This window comes from Purpureocillium lilacinum (assembly GCF_023168085.1).
Source record: "Purpureocillium lilacinum CBS 284.36 DNA, scaffold_4, whole genome shotgun sequence".
Lineage (NCBI taxonomy): Eukaryota > Fungi > Ascomycota > Sordariomycetes > Hypocreales > Ophiocordycipitaceae > Purpureocillium > Purpureocillium lilacinum.
This window is the reverse complement of record NW_027072114.1, coordinates 3,271,660-3,290,671: the sequence shown is the minus strand read 5'-3', so window position 1 is coordinate 3,290,671 and position 19,012 is coordinate 3,271,660. Positions and strand designations below refer to the sequence as shown.

The 19,012-nt window shown below is 60.7% G+C and overlaps 2 protein-coding genes across 2 annotated transcripts; one reads left to right on the top strand and one right to left on the bottom strand.

Annotated features, from left to right (window-relative positions):
- Positions 1 to 9,314: 9,314 nt before the first annotated feature.
- Positions 9,315 to 9,596, top strand: PLICBS_006152 (uncharacterized protein; the record flags this gene model as incomplete). Its single annotated transcript, XM_018319920.2, has 1 exon — positions 9,315 to 9,596. One exon carries the CDS (start codon positions 9,315 to 9,317, stop codon positions 9,594 to 9,596), a length of 282 nt encoding a protein of 93 aa, XP_018182394.2.
- A 6,729-nt stretch (positions 9,597 to 16,325) lies between these two features.
- PLICBS_006151 (uncharacterized protein) lies at positions 16,326 to 18,000 on the bottom strand (the record flags this gene model as incomplete). Its single annotated transcript, XM_018319917.2, has 4 exons — positions 16,326 to 16,488; positions 16,552 to 17,159; positions 17,217 to 17,758; positions 17,811 to 18,000. The coding sequence occupies 4 exons, from the start codon at positions 17,998 to 18,000 to the stop codon at positions 16,326 to 16,328; spliced, it is 1,503 nt and encodes a 500-aa protein (XP_018182391.2).
- Between the last annotated feature and the right edge of the window lie 1,012 nt (positions 18,001 to 19,012).

Sequence of the window (19,012 nt, the reverse complement as noted above, 5' to 3'; positions counted from 1 at the left end):
TACGCTCCGTGGCATATCTACCGGAGAAGACGACGAGTCCGTACCACGGCTTGCGGAGTCCCGGGGTGGCGATGGTGTTGCATGCTCGGAGAGTGTCTGTATGCGTGGAGGAGATGAGCGTACGCGGAAGTGATGGACAATAGGGGCGGCCGACTCTGGCATCCGTGAGATGTGCCCTGGCGAGAGCGTCAGTCGCATGTCTTCTTCTTCTTCTTCTCCCCGTGCAGATGGGAGACCAGGATCCTCGTCTTGGGCCACAAAGCCGAAGAATGAAGGTGTATGAGCATCGCCGCTCTCGCCGCTCTCGCCGCGTTGCGCTTTCCGCCCTCCTGCTGCAGCAGCACAGCAAATGTCGAGGACTAAAGCTCATCGGGTATTCCCCGCGCAGCATAAGATGGAGAGAAGCACCTTTTCTTTCCCGCTCACAGCTCACCTCAGCTCACCTCACCGTGCCTGCGTGTCAGTCAGTCAGTCAGTCTAGCTCCAGCATGTCAATATCCCCCTTCTTGCGGCGTCCTCTGTTTCCAACCGTAGTTACAACGAGGCAATGCCCTGGGCAGCTGGGGGGACACCCCGGGCTCAATGATCTTGGCCGTGGTGGTCTAAGCCGTGGTGGTCTTGGCTGTCCGACAACTGCCGGGGAGCTAACACACTCAGTGCTCAATGCTCAACCTGCATATGATGCGACGACAAGCATCGGGGGCGGGTCCTTCGCAGTAACTCGCTTCTGTTCCACGGCAGAGAAGGCGGGGCGCGGCATATAGTAGACACTGTATTCGCAAAGACGAGTTGGCGGATGGGTGGTGTGTGTGGGTGAGATGAGTGAGGTATGGATGTAGGTGTCGCTCGTCGTCAACTCGAAACAAAACCCATCTTGCTACGGATGACTTCGTGGAGTGGGCGGCGTTCATGTAAAGTGCAGACCATTTGATGCGAGCGAGCCATGCCCACGCATACATACATACATTATGACTTACATGCTTCGTATAGTACATTACACACACATACATCTACACGAAGTACACGCCGCGCCCTCTCGTGCTCGCTTACTGTTTACTGCCTGCCGGGCCCGCAGCATTCCCCCGTCGCTGTTTGTTGTTTGCTGCTGCCGTTGTCGTTGCCGTGGCCGTCGTCGTCAGTCACAGAGGCGCAGCAACCCCAGGATCCCCCAGGACCAACCCAGCGTCGGTCAGTATCCGCCGCATACCCTGCAGCTGCAGCTCGCTTCGGGAAAGGGCCTGTTTCGTCGTGTTCCTTCGAACAAAAAAAAAAGGGCTGAGTCGGCGGAGCACGTCTGTATGCAGGCAGGGTCCCCCTCTTGCATGCGCATGGTCAGCCTGGGTTGTTTATTTTGCGCGCCGAGGGCCGAAACCCCCGTCCTCGCCAACGACCAGTCTTGTCTGTCAGCCGCACCCCCTGATGGATGAGCAGGCCGAAGTGAGAGAGAGGTTGCTTGCTTCTTCCGAGGGCATGCTTGCAGCGTGGGCGCGCGCGTTGCGGCTCACGCACCGCTTGGTGGGCCATGCATGGCTGCGGGAAACGTGAGGCCTGGAATGACCAGTCACTTCGTCAGCATCGCTCACTACATCTTCAACTCGGAGCGCCAGGGCGTGCGTGCGTGTCGAGCGTTTGCCCAGCAGACGACGGCCGGCACACCGACTACGAAGCACGACAGACGCGTGCCGTGCCAACCGTCAGGTCCCGACGAGGCATCACCGCCTCGTTTCCGCAGAAGAGGCGCACGCTCCGCCAGTTCCGATGCGCCGTTGATCCGGCATCGGCCGCCCAGGGCTTCGACGCCGGGGAGTCGGGGACTGACTGCTTGTACGGGCCGGGCGGCGGTACAAGACGTAGGGCTCAGTCCACCTGACAGGTGTCATCAGGGACACCGACTGATAAGGCATCGTGTCCTGCAAGCGCGCGTCTTGGGGTGACGGCCGCTACTGCTGCTGCTCGATGCGAGGGCACCACGGGGGCGTGTGACGCATACTGGAATATTCCACGGCCCCTTCTAGACCATGGACGCGTGCCCAGACAGCTTGGGCAACGAGTCTTCCCGCCCACTGCAACCAAGACAGCCCGAGCAGGCATCAGGCGCAAATGTGTCAAGGGCACTGGGTCCAGACCGCAGGTGCCGAGAAGCGCCGCGCCCTGGGCGATGACCACTGCCAACGTTGGCTCGCCGCGTTGAAGCCATCACCATAGCCCAGAGAGTCCCACAGCGACGGGCAGCATCAACAGATTCTGGAGCCGACCGAAAATAGTCTGACCCCTGCTGTCCCGCACCCTGATGAATGGGAATGGCCACAGTCAAGGTGGCCACAATGGGGGCCAACAAAAACTTGCACACGCCGCAAGGAAACCCAAGCGTCGCTGTAGTCTTGGCCTGGCTGTGGCTGCCGCCGCTGGCAAACGCCGCGTGGGCACTCTGCCAATCGGTCGCATCCGTCAGCCAGCTGGGGTAGCCCGTAACATCTCGAGCTGGAGCTTCCGTCCATGTCCCTGAGATTGACTTTTGTGCCACCCTGGTGGAGCACCCAGTCAGCCCGCCTTTGCCCGGTCTGCCTCCCACGGCTTGGCCGGGTGTCGGTGTGGGACCGAGGCTGCTCTCTTCAGCAAAGACGACCGTAGGAGTCGTATGATCTGCGACGAGAGACTCGCCTCGAAGCCGTCCCAACAGGCTCCAACATCTCGGGGGACAGAGGCCTACCGCGATGCCGTCGTCCACGCCGAAAAGACGGCTCACGTGGTTGCGGAGACGGTCACCGGGGCATCCGGCGCAGGTGCAAAGTCTTTCGTCCTGATGCAGGTCCGGGAGTGCCGCGTGGGCAGCCACCGCCGCAGCTAAGCTCGCGTCTTTCAGATTGGTTCAGCACTTGAACTCACGCGAACAGAGGTGATGCTCAACTGCCGTCTTGATGCAGTTACCACATCCCCAAGGGCCCCCAGCTGCTCGCTGGCTTTAATTTTCCGAGAGGCCTCATCGGTCCGGGGCCCCATAACTGGCCTGTTCAAGCAAGCCATTCAATGGCTCGCAAGTCGCAACCGAGTTGAATTTAAAGTTTGCGCCCTGGCAGGCGATGCGCCAATGGACGCCAACCCCGTCGACAGATTGGAACCGCCGGTAACTCTCTCTGGGCTCGCACCGGCTTCCCCAAACCGGGTGCGAGGAACACGAGCAAGAGGAGCAGCGGTCGTATGCAGAACTCGGGGCATGGGCGTGCGTGAGGCTCAGAGAAGGTTGAGGAGGCTGTGACACCCCAAGCAACCCGCCCACTTTGCAGAAACCGTGGGGGCACCGCTTTTGCAACACCGCCCCCATGGGTCCAATGCGCAAAGGGTCCTCGCCGGACAGGAACTTGACATTCTTGCACGAACCGCCAGGCTGGTCAGCATCGTCCGTGGTCTGGACCGCCAAATCCTGGCAGCATCTCTCTCAGGCACGAGGACGAGACGCCATACAGATGGGACGCGGGTCGGCAATTAAACTCGCGGGTCGGCATCTGCTGGCTCAAAGAGTCCTTGGGGGCCTGGGCCCTTCGCGGCGTGATTCTGCGAAGATAGACATCCGGTTAGCGGCGCCGCAACGGCAGAGACAGCCGGCCACGGCGCTTCCTCGGAAAGGGCCCGACCACGGCACCGGAGGCAAAGGATGCGCCGCCCAGCCCAGCCAGCGCAGGCAGTGCCGTCCCGCCGCGCGCAGCAATGAATCCACCCAGCAGTGGCTGGCGCGCAGAGGAGAGAGGGAGGTGACGGGCAAAAGTAATCATTGGCTTGGCAGACTGCCAGACGACGACCCCGTTACTCAATCGTCTCTGCTGGCCAAGCGCTGACTTGGCTCAAGGGAGACTGCAATCTGCGAGTCCAAAAAAAATGCAGGGATCGCCAAAGGGTATTCAGGGTGTGGTAGCGTGCATGGCGTGCACATGCGCTGCAGAAACCAGCAAACGACATGCGGAGCGGGGTTGTGCATCGGTTGACCATCGAAGGTTTGGGTGGTGATCTGTGGCGGCAAGCACATCTCGATCCGGTTCATCCCAGATATGCGCATAAAGGAGGAGGGGTTGGATGGTTGGCTCTGCCGGTGATGGGACAGATCCAAGGATTACTTTTCCTGTCGCAGAGATGAGAGTCATCCCAACGGCAACTCGCAGAAACCAGGAGATGTGGTTTATTGCCGTCCTGCAGGTCGCTCTATATGTTATTACCGGCCCTGCATCGACGATGTGGAGGAGTTTTTCGTCCTCGGGACGGTGCTGCGGAGGTTCAGGTCCAATTCTCGCCACTGTTCCGGTACCAAGGCAGAGCCCCTTTGTTTTCCAGCAGATGCTGCTCCACGGAGCCATCGTTCTTTTCAATGGGCATCGCGAAGCAGAAGCCGAGGCGCAAGACCATTTTACACAGACAGACTGGCAGAGCTGCCCGTCTTCGAATCGCTGCGTCCTTCTGGTTAAGGCTGGCCGGTGGCAAATCCGGCCCCACACCATGCCCTGCCGGCGGGAGCTCCCTGGCCGATCAGGGTGGGGAGAACGTGGCCAGCCGTGCAAGCAGTCGGAGAGTGCAGCCCGAGATGCGCCAGATGAGAGCTGATGTGTCGCCAGTGATCGAGGTGGCATCGAGCCAGCAGGAAAGGACGTGATGTCTGGATGAGGTGGGTTTGATGCATCTGTGCAGATCAGGCCGCCATGTGGAAAGTGGTGCTGCGCGGTAATGAGGCAGTTGCAGATAAGTGGAAGCCGGCCAGGATCACGATGCAGCGGCGTTGATGTCCAACGCACCGCTCGGGCAACGGCAGCCCGTGGCAACGGCGAGTCGCGCAGAAAACGGCCTGAGCACAGTATTGTCAGTACTTCATACGACGCGTCGGTTACGAGTACATTGCGTGGTGCCCATCCATCTTCGGGCACGGCAGGACAACCCGAGTCCGGCAGGCCGTCTCGAAGCGGGACTTTTTCAGACAAGGCCTCGCCCACATGGCTCCGTTTCAGACGACGCCATCTGGCCGTACGAGCAGAGGCGACAGGTCGGACCCGGGAAAAGCCTGCCACGTTTTGCACGGTGCTAGAGTCGACGGCTGCAACAGATGTAGTGCCCAGCGGGGGACAATCGAATGTTTTCGTTGGATCGTCCAGAACCCTTGCACTGGGCCCCCCTCGAACAATATGCACCTTTGGCAGGACGACCCTTTTTCCTTGATGCGCGCCGGGACCAGGCCACTTTCGCAGGCCGAGGCGCAAGGCAGACGCGGCAGCTACCAACAGCGAGGAGCGTCGACGAAACTCTGCTGGACAGCAGCACGGCCGTTTTGAATCAGGTACCCCACCGTTGCAGCTGCGGCCCAACGGCATTGCGCCTCGCTCGGAGACCGGCCACGACGGACTTTTTCTTTTCGCGGTCGCGCGTCCCGCGAGCGATTATGCTTTTAGAGTTTGACGGATTGGCCCATCTCAGCTGAACCAGGTGTCGTCCGTAATAAACCGGGGGTGCGTGGGTTTTGCGAGCGTGGGAGGAGGGCGGGGGCCGAAAACGTGGGCCGAAAACAGGAACAGGACGGCCCTCCGTTACGGAGTGCTGGTCCGATTGGAGACGGAGTCGCAGCCTCCACGCGCCGTGGAGCAGAGAAAACGGGGTGGCCGCCCTGACGGCGTCGTCTCGTCTGTGGGCGCCAAGGGTGCAAAGGGCAAAACGGAGGGCGAAGCGAGGCGGGAGGGCGAAACGGTGCGCGGATTGGGGCTTCAGGGGCCTCCTCGATCGGAGATTTGCAGGGACATCAAGGAGACGCCGATGGCGCTAGCCTGGATTAGGGCACAGCCTCAAACCGCCAGCTCACCTCGGGCTGCCAGTCAGACACTGCCCGTCCGTCGCAGCAGCGCAGCCACGCCCAGCGCCGCAGTCAGACAAGCTCCCAGGGCTGCCGTGTCTCGTTGCCAACGACTGTGTATCCGAAACAGGGCCAACGGCGCCTCGCAGTCCTGGGCTGGCTCCGCTCATGTTTCTTGCGCGTTGAGCCGGCCAGGCCTTGTTTTTCCACACTGTCTGATCGGGTTGGGCAGAAGCACCCGGCTACAGTGCAGCACAGTAGGTAGGTACGGCTCAGTAGGTACAGAACAGCGGGCATGCAACGCACAACAGCAGGCTACAGCACAAAACTGCCCAAAAGGCCAGCCAGAGAGGCCACACACCCCTCCCCGGGCAGCCTTGCGCCGGAGATGCAACTACCGGGGCGCAGTCGCTTCAGACCGTGATGGAGAACTCGTAAGCCCAGGCAGCCAAGCCTCGCCCGCGGGCATGGGCCACCTCAGACAAATGTACGCGCAGGACACTGGCCGTACACGGGCAATACAGCGCACGGGCGCCGCTGCCCAGCGGGCCACCACCGTCTTGCCAAGATGGCCGTCATGTAATGAGTCGTCGCAGCAGAAACAGCAGAGCATCATGGCCTCTGCACCCGACGACGTGTAATAATATTGATCCCTCTGCGGCCCCGGTGAGTCACATCATGCTCGCCAGCCCGTCCTGGAAACCGCGTCGGCGCACAGCAAGCAGGCATCATGGATACTCACCAGGCCGTGCCGTGCCGGCGCCGAAGCATCCGCCCTTTTTGGGGAGGCAGAGTTCACGCAACCAGGCTCCGAAGACGCTGTAGCAGGAGTAGACGCCACAGAACCGTCCACGCGCAAAGCTTACGCGGCGGCGGTAGCTCGGGATCGCGGCCGCCCGGGCGAAGCACTCGCCGGCGAGCACGATGCGCAAGAGACGGCAATGTCGACGAATGTTGATTCCATCTGCTGTTCGCGATGCGCGCGCGGCCACGTCGCATGCAACGGCGTGAATTGCACGCGCAAATGTCCCCGGCGGGCATCAAGTAGCGTCCAGGGCCCGGCCGGTCATCCCACGCCTCTCGTCGCGACGTGAGCATGCCGCAGCCGCCCGTCATAGCCGTGGCATTCGATTTCCGGACGGGCAGATGCAGACACATCTTGGACTGGTCATCCATCGAGCCCGCGGCGCTCATCACGGGACGTGCCATGAGCAGTCGCTCTCGCGTCAGCACGACGGTTTGGGCGCAAGCTCCCTTGCAAGCCCGCCAGCAACGCGGCGCGGCGGCATCGGCCTTTGCGACAGGCATCGGCCGTCGGGCACGGCGGCGCAGAGACAAGACACAGCACGGCACCAGCGCGCCGTAGCGCAGGATCCGTAAAGGCTACCTTGCTGGGCTCAACTCTGCTCGGCTTGGCCCGGAGAGCATTGGGGTTGGCGTCGCCCGCTCGTCGTCGGGGCCCCGATGCAGCCGGCCGGCCGGCCGCCGCCTTGCTCTTTTGCTTTTCCTCTGGGGAGGGAGGGAGGCATGGGTTGGCAAACGGGCAACGGGCACGGCATGGCATTGCTTCCAGAAGCCGGGGGGGCTTTGAGTTTGCGCTTGAGGCCGCGACGAAGCAATAAAACGGCCGCCTCGCACGCCTCGGCGCCAAGCGGCACATGAGACGACGAGGCGCCTGACGCCCGCTGCCGAAGGTGCAGACAGGCTACGAGGGACCGCTGCAGGTACTGCATAGCGCCATCCATCCGCCCAAGGACGGGCGAGGTGGGAAAAGTGCCCGCCCGGATAGGCGCAGGCAGACTCTGACTCCGCCAAAAGGCACACGCCCGGCAACGCTGGAAGGGGACTGACTGCTTGGCGCTACCTAGGGTCGGTTCGTGGACGATTGCTTGGTCGGTCGGGGTGGCTGGCCGTTGCTCCGGCCCAAGCAAGGTAGGTCAGGTAGGTAGAGTAGCTCCAATGCGACCGGCTCGCTCATCGATCAGGCCACGAGCAAGGAGTCTTCGGTGACGGCTGCGTGCATGGCCTGGCTTACATGTTACGAAGTACGTATGTGCGTGTATGCGTGCGTGCGTGCTGTAACGAGTGGTCACTGTCATCTTTTTTCGATGCCGGGCAGGACCGTCAGCTGTTGCAAAAATAAGCCCTGTCCTGTTTTCTAATGTTTAATGAAGACACTGCACTGCGCTGCGTCGTGCTGCTCGCGCCCTCGCTTGGGGCGCTCTGGGCGGGCGTTGCCGTACGCCCGCGCAGGCCGCCCCCCTGCTTGCGCTGGAAGGGCCGGAAGTTGCCCTGCAGACGCCGCGTAAGATGAAAAGGGCACATGGCGCGCCTCGTCAAAGCCGGCGCTCTCTCTGCAAATAAAGTGCACACAAAAAAAAAAACCAAATCAATCGCGGCATTTCTTTGAAGGGAGGCAAAGGGCGCATGTTGATGCGGCACTGTAATTGCTCCCCAAGGCCGACATGGCATCAACAACAACAAAGCCAAAAGAATAGGCAATGCGCACAACAACTGCCAGGCAGAGCCACGGCACCCCGGCTTCACGGCAAATGGAGTCGCCGGGCGCGGCGCCCAAAGTCCTGGGCGGGCCGGACGAACGACGCGCACGCCCCCCTCGCCGCCCCGGTACGTGCATGTCCCGCCGGATGCTCGGGGCACAGCAACGCGGCGCAGCCTCCAGGAGCCCGTCCGGCGCCCCGCTACAGCGCATACCCACGCTTGAGGGATGCGACTGTGCGCCTACTGGGGCGCGGGTGGGTGCGCGGCCTCAGCCGATCCACGTACCGTGGGCACGCCGACAACCCATCCATCAAAATCGTCGATCGAGCCACCCCAGCACACACGCCTCCGTCCCATCCATGCCAGTCCTGTCCTGGACCCCCCCCCCCCCCCCTTGCTCTCGCAAAGAGCGTGGTAACCTGGCGCTGCGAACCAAGGCCCGAGGACTCATCGCGCTCATCGAGGCCCATCGAGAAAAAGGGACCCTTCCCTCCCTTCTCGCTTTACTTTAACAAGGCTTGCCTCCCACACACCCCCAACCTTGCTCGCGTCCTCCTCCTCTTCACTCCAGATATATTCAAACACACAAAGGACGGCAGCGGTCCCCTTGCGATAGCTTTCCCAACTGCTTCTCGCCCTCGCCCGTCTTCGCCCTCGCCCTCGCCGACGACCCACGCTCGCCTGCCTGGGAATAAGCACCGGCCACCAACCCACGTCTGACATCCATCTATCTCTGGCAACCACATCCGATTCGAGCAGACGTACCCCCCGGCCTAGCCACGATTCAGGACGCCCCTTCATTTGGGTAAAAATACCCTTCTTCTCAAACCAAGACCCTTGCCGAAGAATCATCGACAAGACAGAAGGACCCTTTCGGCTGTCAACATCGAGCCCTTGCTCCCGCGCCTGCGGCCCCCTGTCTCACGCAGGATCCTACATTTACACACGCGCACCACGCACACTCAGTAGGGCACGCATATATACCTGCATCATGCCCAACCGACCATCCAGCAAATCATTCGTCTCCTCCTCTTCCTCCTCGTCGTCCGACTCTGACGCGTCCATCGACTCAACTTCTGTCGCCGGCTTCCGACACAGCATGGATTCCACCGCCACCCGCCCCGTCGCCTCGGTCGAGGTCCTGCGCTGCATGCGCTGCGCCCGCGCCGTCGAGGCCACCTCGACAGACGACGTGAGCTCGACGGGCATGGTCCGCATCGCCCACAACCTCTACTACTGCGAGAGGTGCGCCAAGATGGTGGGCTACAAATAAGCGGCCGCACGCTGGCCCGTGGTGGCTTACACAAACAACCGACGACGACGACGACTCACCCTTGTTACTGGAGCGACTACCCTGTGTTACCGGCGCTTCACTGGCATCTATACACAACAAGATGCACTTTTCTAGCGACCGAAAATGATACCCCGAAGCGAACCCCATTGTTTTATCGCCTTGCCGGCACAAGGACGCCACCAGCTGCGGATGAGCATGCCGCTGCCGGCACATCGCGAGATGGTTGTCGAAGCCTACGACACGCCACGCGAAGAGCCGCAGTTTCCCTCACCAATCGGCCTCTGCAAGCTTAGGTCATACCAAAGGAAGCGTCTGCTCCTCGAGCCGACTAGTCCTGGTATGCGCCTCTGCACTTGCACTTGGAGCCGTCGATGCGACACTGTGGTCGCGTCGATGATCCATGTTTACGCCCGCCCACGTCCCCGAGCGAGACTGTCGCCATTCGGATCGGAGATGCCGAGCAGCAGAATTCGCCAATGCGCACGAATGCATCCAAAGGTCGAGCTGGATGGACCAAAAGGGCCGAAGCGCATCCAAGGCTGATGCCCAACTCAGCGGCGTGCAGCAGAGCTGTGCCAGCCCCCGGTCCCTGTCTCGCATCACCATCGGCGCCCGACCAACCAAAATGCGCTCGCGTTTCTCCCTGTCTCCTTGTTCGTCGGCCTGCATGCAGGCAGCGGTAGGACTTGGCACGAGGCAGTGCGCTGTTGGGAAGGTACAGGAAAGCGGACAGATGGAGGCGCTGGTATTCCCAGATCTGAAGATTGCTGCTATTCTTGGCGGGCGCGTTTGCGGCATTTGGCTCGAGCGGCAGGCAGGCTGCCGGTGCAATGGACACCCATTCCGCTGGGCAGCGGGCGCGCAGGGATGGCCCATGCGTCGCCTTTTGACACTCGGCAGCGCAGTGGTCACGTCGCACGCCGTGCGGCCCGCCACGAAGACGCCGTTGCACCACGGGGTTTCACGAACTGGTGCGGCACCGTCCCGTTCTGGGCTCGTTGCAGCGGGACTGCAATGGTCCTGAGCAGTCGGGCTGCGCCTTGCGCGACTCAATTTGGCGCTGGAATCCAAACGGATACGCGCCACCCAGCCATGCCCTACGGGGCTTGCCTGGGGACCCCCCGGCGACGTACGCGGATTGGGAGGGCTTGCTGCGCGTCAGCACAGCCCATGAGGTGGACAGCAGCAGCGCATGGCGCTCGGAGAGAATGATACCACAGCAGATTAGAGCAAATTGAGGACGAGGACATTTCAGAATGTGTCTTGTGGAGTGCGAGCAACGGCTGCTGGGCAGTCCGTATGACGAGATATCTAGACCCACGATGAATACGAAATCACTGGCTTCACCGCCGACACATTTACTTGCTACGATTTTCCACTGACACTTTGAATGAAGCTTTTTTTTTTCGTCGACCCTCGTACATAAGGTTTAGCCATGTGCCATGTGGTTTGCCAATAGCGTCTGTGCGCTGCCGTGCGCCCGCATAATGGACGATCTGCGCCATGCGCCTCTCACCAAGGAACGTGGTGGTGGTGGTCACCAGCCCAAGTCGCGCATCTTCACATGCTTTGCCTTGTCTTGCTTTGTCTTGCAGCAACAGCAGACAAAAATTTTTACAGGGTGTCAGTGATTGCTGTGGACTGTATTAGATGGCAGCCCCCCTTGCCTTGTCGGGTTCGATTTTGCGGCGCGATCGTGTCCTGGTTCTTCTCGAGAACATTCCACGAATGTCCGTCCTTCCTGGCTGGGCTGCATGGCCCGGCAGCAGGCTAGCCTCGTCGCGTGTGCCTTGGTTTACAGCAAACAATTTTTTTTTTGCCCTTCTCGTTATTACTGTACGAGGTAAGGTACTTGGGTACGTGGTCTTTGCAGACCCGAGGACAAGAACCTGAATCCATAGTAATAATAACGGGGCTTGTTTTGCGTCCCTGGGCCTCTGGGTCTGGGTCAGTTCCATTTGGGCCTTGGCGGACGAGGACCCAGTCTCGCCAGTCCAGCCCAGTACTTGTAGAGCGTAACGAGACCAAATGCGCCAGCACCTTACGCGTAATTTATTACCAGGCGTTTTTTTTTTTTTCCCCTTCTCGCCAGGCTGGCCTGGTTAATAGCAGGTTAAAAATGGGCGGCGGCCGAGCGTGCCGCGCGTGGGCTGGGCCTGGGCCTGGTTGGGCTGGCGTGTCGCTGGGGCGTGTCGTCCACCGTTGGGGCTGAAGAGAACAGAGAGACAAGAAAAGGTGGGACGGGGACAGGCTGAACGGGTTTGACGGGAAAGACGGCCCAAGAGAGAGAGAGAGAGAGAGACAAGGCAAGACAGGAAGAACTGGAGTGTGTTCGCATTTGAAACGAACCGTCTGTCCCGACACCCAGGCTGGGGCGTCTCCACCAGGTCGAGCGTGGGACTCGCGTGCCTGAGAGCGGTGGAGAAAATTCATCGGCTGTGGGCCCTCTTTTTTTTTTCTTCTCTCTCTTGTCTGCTTGCCTCTTTGGCTCTCTTTGGGCAGCCTCTGTGTCTCTCCTTGGCGCTGGTACTTTTCCATCATGTACTGTGCATTGCAGAGGAGGCCAGGCCAGCCAGCCAGGGGGGGTTCATCCTTCATGTCCGAGAGACTCAGACATCAATAGACACGACTCAGTGACGAAGCCCCCCGCCCCATGTTCGGCGTGGGTCATTGGGCTCCAACGGGCGGGCAGCTTTCCCAGCCGTGTAACACATGTTACCAGTCAGTGTAAAGGTACCTACATGTGGACTCGCAAGGGGTATGTACTTCGTACGTACGGCATAACGGCAGAGTCCTGAGCAGCTTGCTTGAGTCAACGACTGATGAGTTGGCGATGCGTACATAACGCTCTAGGCCGCGTTGGCCGGTGGAGAGTAACTCTCTATTTCCGTGTTGGGCAGGTCAAGCCAGATGTGTTCCAACTATGTATTCTGAAACGGCAACCCACGCACGCGTCTCGGCCGATATTGTCTCCTCCTCATCTTGCTTGACACAGGCAAAGTCCACGCGTCCCTATGCGCGCGTGGTCGCGCTTATTATACAACACCGTTTGCCGCCAGTGGGGGGGGCCACGCAAACGCGCTGTTGGCTCGTACGTGTGTGCTATGGCGCTTCGGCGGCATCGCACCCAAAATAAGCTACGAGTGTTGTGAATCTGCGAGTGAAAAAGAGGATGGTGCCGCGTAGCCCGGGAAGCGGCGTATCTGGAACGGAATGGAATGGAATGCGACCCCTGGCGCTAACTGTTCGAACATTGCGAAACGGAGGCGTGTGGACAATGAGATGGCCGGCCGGTCCCTTTTCATTTCTCTAAATGCCGACACAGGACGGATTGGAAAGCACCGTGTCATTCTATAATGGAGCAGTTGAGCCGCAACCTTTGGGGGAGGGTGCAATTAAGGATCTAATAACAAGCCAGCCGGCACAGGCCATTGGGAGGAGCTCAAGGTCGCCTTGCCTTCCTGCGAGAACCGTTCGAACCCAGAGCTACGTCAGCCCGCATAGCACATATACCGGATATACTGCATATCTATGCCCTCTGCCTGCGCACGTTCCCCCGTCTCCCCAACCTCAAGCCCCCTGGGGCAGATGGCCATCAACCCAGCGAGCTGGTACCGAGCGGCACCAACGATCGACGCGCCAGCGCGACGAGCACCAGTCGATCCAAGTTACACCATCTCTTGTGGTGCCGCTCCCCAGCCGCTGATCACCATGCCCTTTTTCCCTTGCGCCGGACCGCCCGCCGTCCCATCAAGGCGCGGCTTCCCACGTGCCGGCTGGACCCTGAGGAAGTCAGCGCGTTCGTTAGGGAGGGACGGAGGGGGGGGAGATGAGATGATTGTCATGACGTGTGCGGGGGGGCCGGATGACGATCTGCGCCTGAGGGAAATGCCGTGTAAGTCGGCATGTGCCTCTGCCTTTGCCAATGCGAATGCCAATGCCAAGCGCCCCCGCACCGTTACATACGTACGTAAGAGTGCGTTCTAAATCGAAACGGTGAGGGCGTCACTGCCGTGTCTTCGTCGTCGACGTGGGCGACGTACGTTGTTGGACTTGCATTGGAGTGCCTGACTGCCGCGGCAGCCGCCGAGCCGATGTTAAGTTCGCGCGGGACCAGCGCCCCCCTAACGTCACTGTGCGTCCAGTGGCCCGTTCCCCTGTGAATGGGCGTCGAGCTTGCAAGAATGGACGTGGATGGGCGGCGGCCCGCATGCCCGGGCAAGCGTGTGAGCGCGTGCGCTAACAGCGTGGGGTCCTTGTCCTGCTCTCCCTCCTCGAAGGCTCCTCTCACGCTATGCTCATCTCGTACAGCATCATCTTGCACACCGCCAAGCACGCCCACGCCAAGATGATTTCACTCCCCCTCTCGCAAGTACGAGTACAGTAATATACGCATTGTCAAACCCAAGATACGAGGCGCGATGCCGTGTTGCAGCCTTGTAGCAGCGCAGAGAGAGAGAGAGAGAGTTGCGGCCGGCACGGCAAGCAGGTCCTCCTCCTGCCTCCATGTCAATGGCACCCAGGACACAGGCACCTCGGCACCACCAACGTCAAGCCCAGTTATAATTTACCTTGCCAAGCTTGCCTTACCTTTGCCTTGAGAGCCTGCTCCATTCTCAGCATGCACGTAAATGTAGTGGCGCCCGCCCCCGTCGTGGGTGCTCAAAATAGCTCCTGTTTTCCTGATGGGGCGGGACTGCAGATACGAGCACGCGCCAACTCCCGACACGGGCTCCTCGTCCCTCGTGCCCCCATCCCCCTTGTCCTGTCCTGTCCTGTGCCCTCCATCAATCGCAACAACTGGGGGCAGCATCAGCCAGGGCCCAAGCACTCCCGCCCGCTTCGGCGTGTGGGCGCTAACGTACAGCAGTTGGTGCGTTCGTGGGCACGAAACGATGAAACAGCACAGAGAGGCTGGGCTGGGGCCGGGTTTTTTTGTCATCACTGCCCTTCGCGACTTGCGATAAAAAGAGTTGTCCCGTTCGTGGAGACCCTATATTTGGGTGCGGCGCGGTGCTGTGCCGTGCCGTGCTCCGGGCCAGCCAGAGACTCCGGCGCTGGCCCATCCGGCCGCTGGGGTTGTGAACCGCATTGAACCCCGGCGTGCCGCCGGGCAGAAAAAGAGGTCAAATTAGCAGCAGCCCGCTTTGTTGCATCAACTTCTTTCGATAGCATTGCTTTACGTAGTAGCAGTAGTACAGTGGCACTGCACGGCGACCGGACGTGCCCGCTTGGGTGACTGGGAGGGGGTTCCTCTCGACTGGATGCACCCGCCATGTCGCCTCATCACCAGCACCACACATTGTTCCTGTAAGTGGCTGACGGCGACAAGCAAGAAAAAAGAAATACCAGGGCAAAAGATCTATTATCAGCCATGTATCTGCATCGTCACGCTGACAGACATGGTCCCTCGCGGCGCATCAAACTTGGCAGCACGGCAGCAAGCATGCCCACCCATCCAGCGTCATGATCCTCCTCAACACCAAGACCCCTCTCTCCACCGTCTTCACATCCCACCCCATCCCGCGCCAGGGGTTCAACCAGGGAAGCAAACACACGCAACCCGGAACCCTACGATACCCTGCAGACAGGACCACACACACACACACGCCGGGCCGGACACACAATCCTCTCTCACCAAAAACGCATCAATAGTCTGTCGCCCTATGAGGTCATCCCGCGACAGGGGTCTGTCTACCCTCCCCAAAAACCCTCCGAACCCCTCCCCGCCCATTGCTATTATGTAGGTATTATCACTCTGACCTCATCGCGCAGCTCACCAGGCACAGGTCATGCCAACCAGACCGCCCCAACCGCCTCAAGCCGGCCCCCATCTCCATCTCCCCTCCCACCTTCCCCTGCTGTCACTTTTTTTTTTTCCTTCTTTAATTTGCCAGGGGGTCGAGCGATCGCGATCCAGGGTCGCGGGAGGGGTGTGTGCGTGTCTCTTTGTCTCTGTCTCTCTCGCACGTAGGTAGGAGAGTAACGTGCCCCCAATGCAATAATCGAGGGTGAGGAGGAAAGGGCGTGAGCCGTGACACCCCCGCTTACAACAACAACTGCGCGTTGGTGAAGCACGCACCCGCACATGGGAATGCGTCGTCGGGCTTGGTGATGAATGTGAAAGACGTATATACGCATGGGCTGCTGGAGTAAGACGCGGTGATGGCGACTCTCCGGGATAGCGGCATCTCGTTCCACAGCCATGGGCTTCTCTGCACAGGTGCTTTCAGCGACACAGGCGGCACAGTGCAGCCCACGTCTGCCGCCACATGTAGAGCGGCGTTGAACACCTAAGGCCATTGGAAGCGCTCTGTCAGAAGCAACGTTGGTCAGGTCTAAGCCGCGTCTCCCGGCGCAAGTCCAGCCGCACCTCATACAACCTCAGTCATGAGAGGCGCTCGCCTAAGGGGCCGTTGCATGCGTCGAGTATACGTTCCTCAACAAAATTGTACTTGATATAAATACGATACTCGGGCCGACTGTCGACTTTCTCTTCGCCAATACCCGCGAGGCAACCGGCAAAGGGCGTCGACACTCAAGAGAAGTACCTGCACAAGCCCTCTCAGCCACAAATCACACAAGTATCGTATATGATGCCACCCCCAAACGCCAAACTCCAGTATGCCGCGCTCGCCCACACCAACTTTCTCCGCGAATTCCCTCCGTGCGCAGCTCCCACGATTCGGCCATCCGTAAAGTCGTCCCTCATCCCTCCATCTTGACGTCCGTCTCCTTGCCCAGGTTCTTGAGCAGGTAGCTCCGCTTGAAGTACTCGTTGGGGTGCACAATCGTCTCGAGCTGGTTCGCCGTCAAGACGCCCTCGTCCTTGGCCTTCTTAATCTCCGCCTTGTGCAGGTGCTCAAAGACGCTGCGTGAGAGGTAAACTTGTTAGCGGCTAGTCGCACACACAGCACTCGTCAAGGGGCCTTACCGGTTGCACGCCATGTGAAACTTCTGGGCCTCCTTGTCTTCGCGGACGCCGCGCAGCACCGATTGGTCCGTCACGCCCATGGCCTGTACCAGCGTCGACAGGTTCTCCATGTTGAAGTGCCGGTACGGGCACCCGTGCGCGTCGCCCGCGCCGGGCTGGTGCTCCGTGAGGATCTTCTGGCAGCTGAAGGGGCTGTAGCCGCCGCCGCGCCGGTTCCCGTCGCCGCCCACGTCGCCGTACGCGTGCCGCACGTTGTAGCGGTACTCCTTGTTGAACTCGTCGTCCGTCTTGGAGCGCATGCCGGTGCGCCAAAACACCAGCGACTCCTCGAGCGTCAGCCCGATGCCCTTGAGGAAGAGCGTGTACTGCAGGCGCCCGTAGTGCTTGAGGTGGCCCGTGGCGCGCAGCGTGCGGTGCAGGTGCGACATGCACGCGGGGAAGTGCTGCGACAGGTTGTCGATGTTGCTGGCGCTGATCTGCGCGCCGATGGGCGCCGACGTGTTGGACATGTAGGCGGAGTCGGGCGTGATGAAGTTCTTGGACAGGTGATTGAGAATGGGCGTGAGGCGGTCGTCCTCATCGAGCCGGGGCAGGGCGCGCGCCGTCAGCTAAAATGAAATCATGTCAGTCGCAGTGGGTGACGGGGTTCTCGCGAGCGGCTGTACCTCGAGCTGCTTCTCAAGCCGGGTAGAAAACTCGGCGACAACCATGCTCGACTGTTCCCGGCCCGGCACAAACGCCTTGCCGCGCTTGAGGAAGACGCGGCGCTGCTCCACGAGCTCCGGCACGCGCTCCCAGTCCACCTTGAACCACGTGTCGTCCTCGGCGTTGCCCTTCCTGGGGCCCATCATGGCTGCTAGCTCGGCCGCAAACTCCTCCCTCTCGTCGTCGGTAACAGCCTCCCACCAGTCGAGGTCGAGGCTCGAGACGAACGCGGACCGCTCGGCGAGGTCGTCGCTGTTGAAGCGCATCCGGAAGAGCATCGTCTCGACACGCGTGAACCGCCGACGCAGGTCCTCGGTGGACGAGAAGGCGAGGCGGAGGATAAAGTGGCTGTAGTGGTCCTTTTGCCGCTGGGAGAAGAGCTTGCTGGAGGCAGAGCTATTGGTGTCGAGGGGCAGGTACTTGTCGACGATGGGCTTCATGTGCGTCGCCGTCTCGGCGGGCGACCTGTTGCGGAACGAGCATGCTTCCAGCTCGGCCAGGACTGCGCGGCGTCAGCATATTGGGGCGCGCTCATCAAGAGCAAGAGAGACCACCTCTCAGCCTGTCAATCGCCCACTGCTCAAACTGCTCGAGGGTAATGTCGGCCGTGGGCGCGTCGGCGTAAAAGTTGAGGCGGTGGGGGTACTCGGCATCTTTGTACAGCGGCGTGGCAAACTGCCTCTTGCGGTGGTCGAGCACATTGCGCCGCTTGGGGTCGATGCGGTTGTGATCGTGTCGCAGCATGTTGCCGGTGTGTGTTGAGGCGAGCGAGTGTTGACGACACGATTCACGACGAACGTGAGGGCAGTGAAGACGGGCAGACTGGGAGACGCGACAAGACGCGACGGGTGGGGTTTCAATTAAGAGCGAGGGCCAACCAGCACCTCCAGGTTCCAGGTTGGTAGCGCGCGGTTGCAGTGGTGTCGCCCCCACTAACGAACTTCGTCTGCCGTGCCCCGTTCCGCAACGAAGCGCACCATCTGCCTACCCTGCGTCATCTATTCACGACTGGACGACGGCAGATGTCAAGGCCTGCCGCATCGTCATGCCGCCTACGCTGCGGCGGAGCAGCAGACGGCCCCTTCTTGGCACTTGCCCTGCGACTACATTGTTCAGGATACCCGCAGAGGTCGGTATGGTTTCGCGGCCGTGACGGGAATCGCTGCTCATATTCGCGACAGCTGACCGCCGATGCTGGGGACCCGGGACCACTACTTGCCAAACTGCCAACGGAGCTGCTCACCCAGGTCTTTGCTGAAGCGGAACCCGTGGATAGCATACTCCTGGCCCTGTCCTGCAAAGCACTGCTCGGCATCGCCGCCCTATGCCATTTGACGGTGCCGGATCCCACGCGGCATCGACAACAATGGAGCCCCTCGGCACCACAGGATCGCGAGCAGACGGGCCAATGTAAGTGCATCAACATGTCATACCTGCTCGGCCGTCTCCGGCCGCGGGACTCGAGGGGCAGGGTCGACAGGACCTGGAATCTATGCCTGGACTGCTGCAGATATCGCCCGACCCGCAGGGGGTTCTGGGCGGCGCAGCTGGCCCGGACCGACACGTCGGGATGGAGCAGGCCGGAGGGCGAGCTGTGGCAGTCTTCGGTCAAGTGGTTCGCGGCCGGGATCAAGGTGCAGTGCCCTGACTGCAGGCTGGCCGAACACGTGCAGGAGGAGAGGAAGGAAGCGATGCGAGCCCGGGGGGTAGCGATGTAATTACTTACTCGTCTCAACTACGAGGCGGTCGACAGACG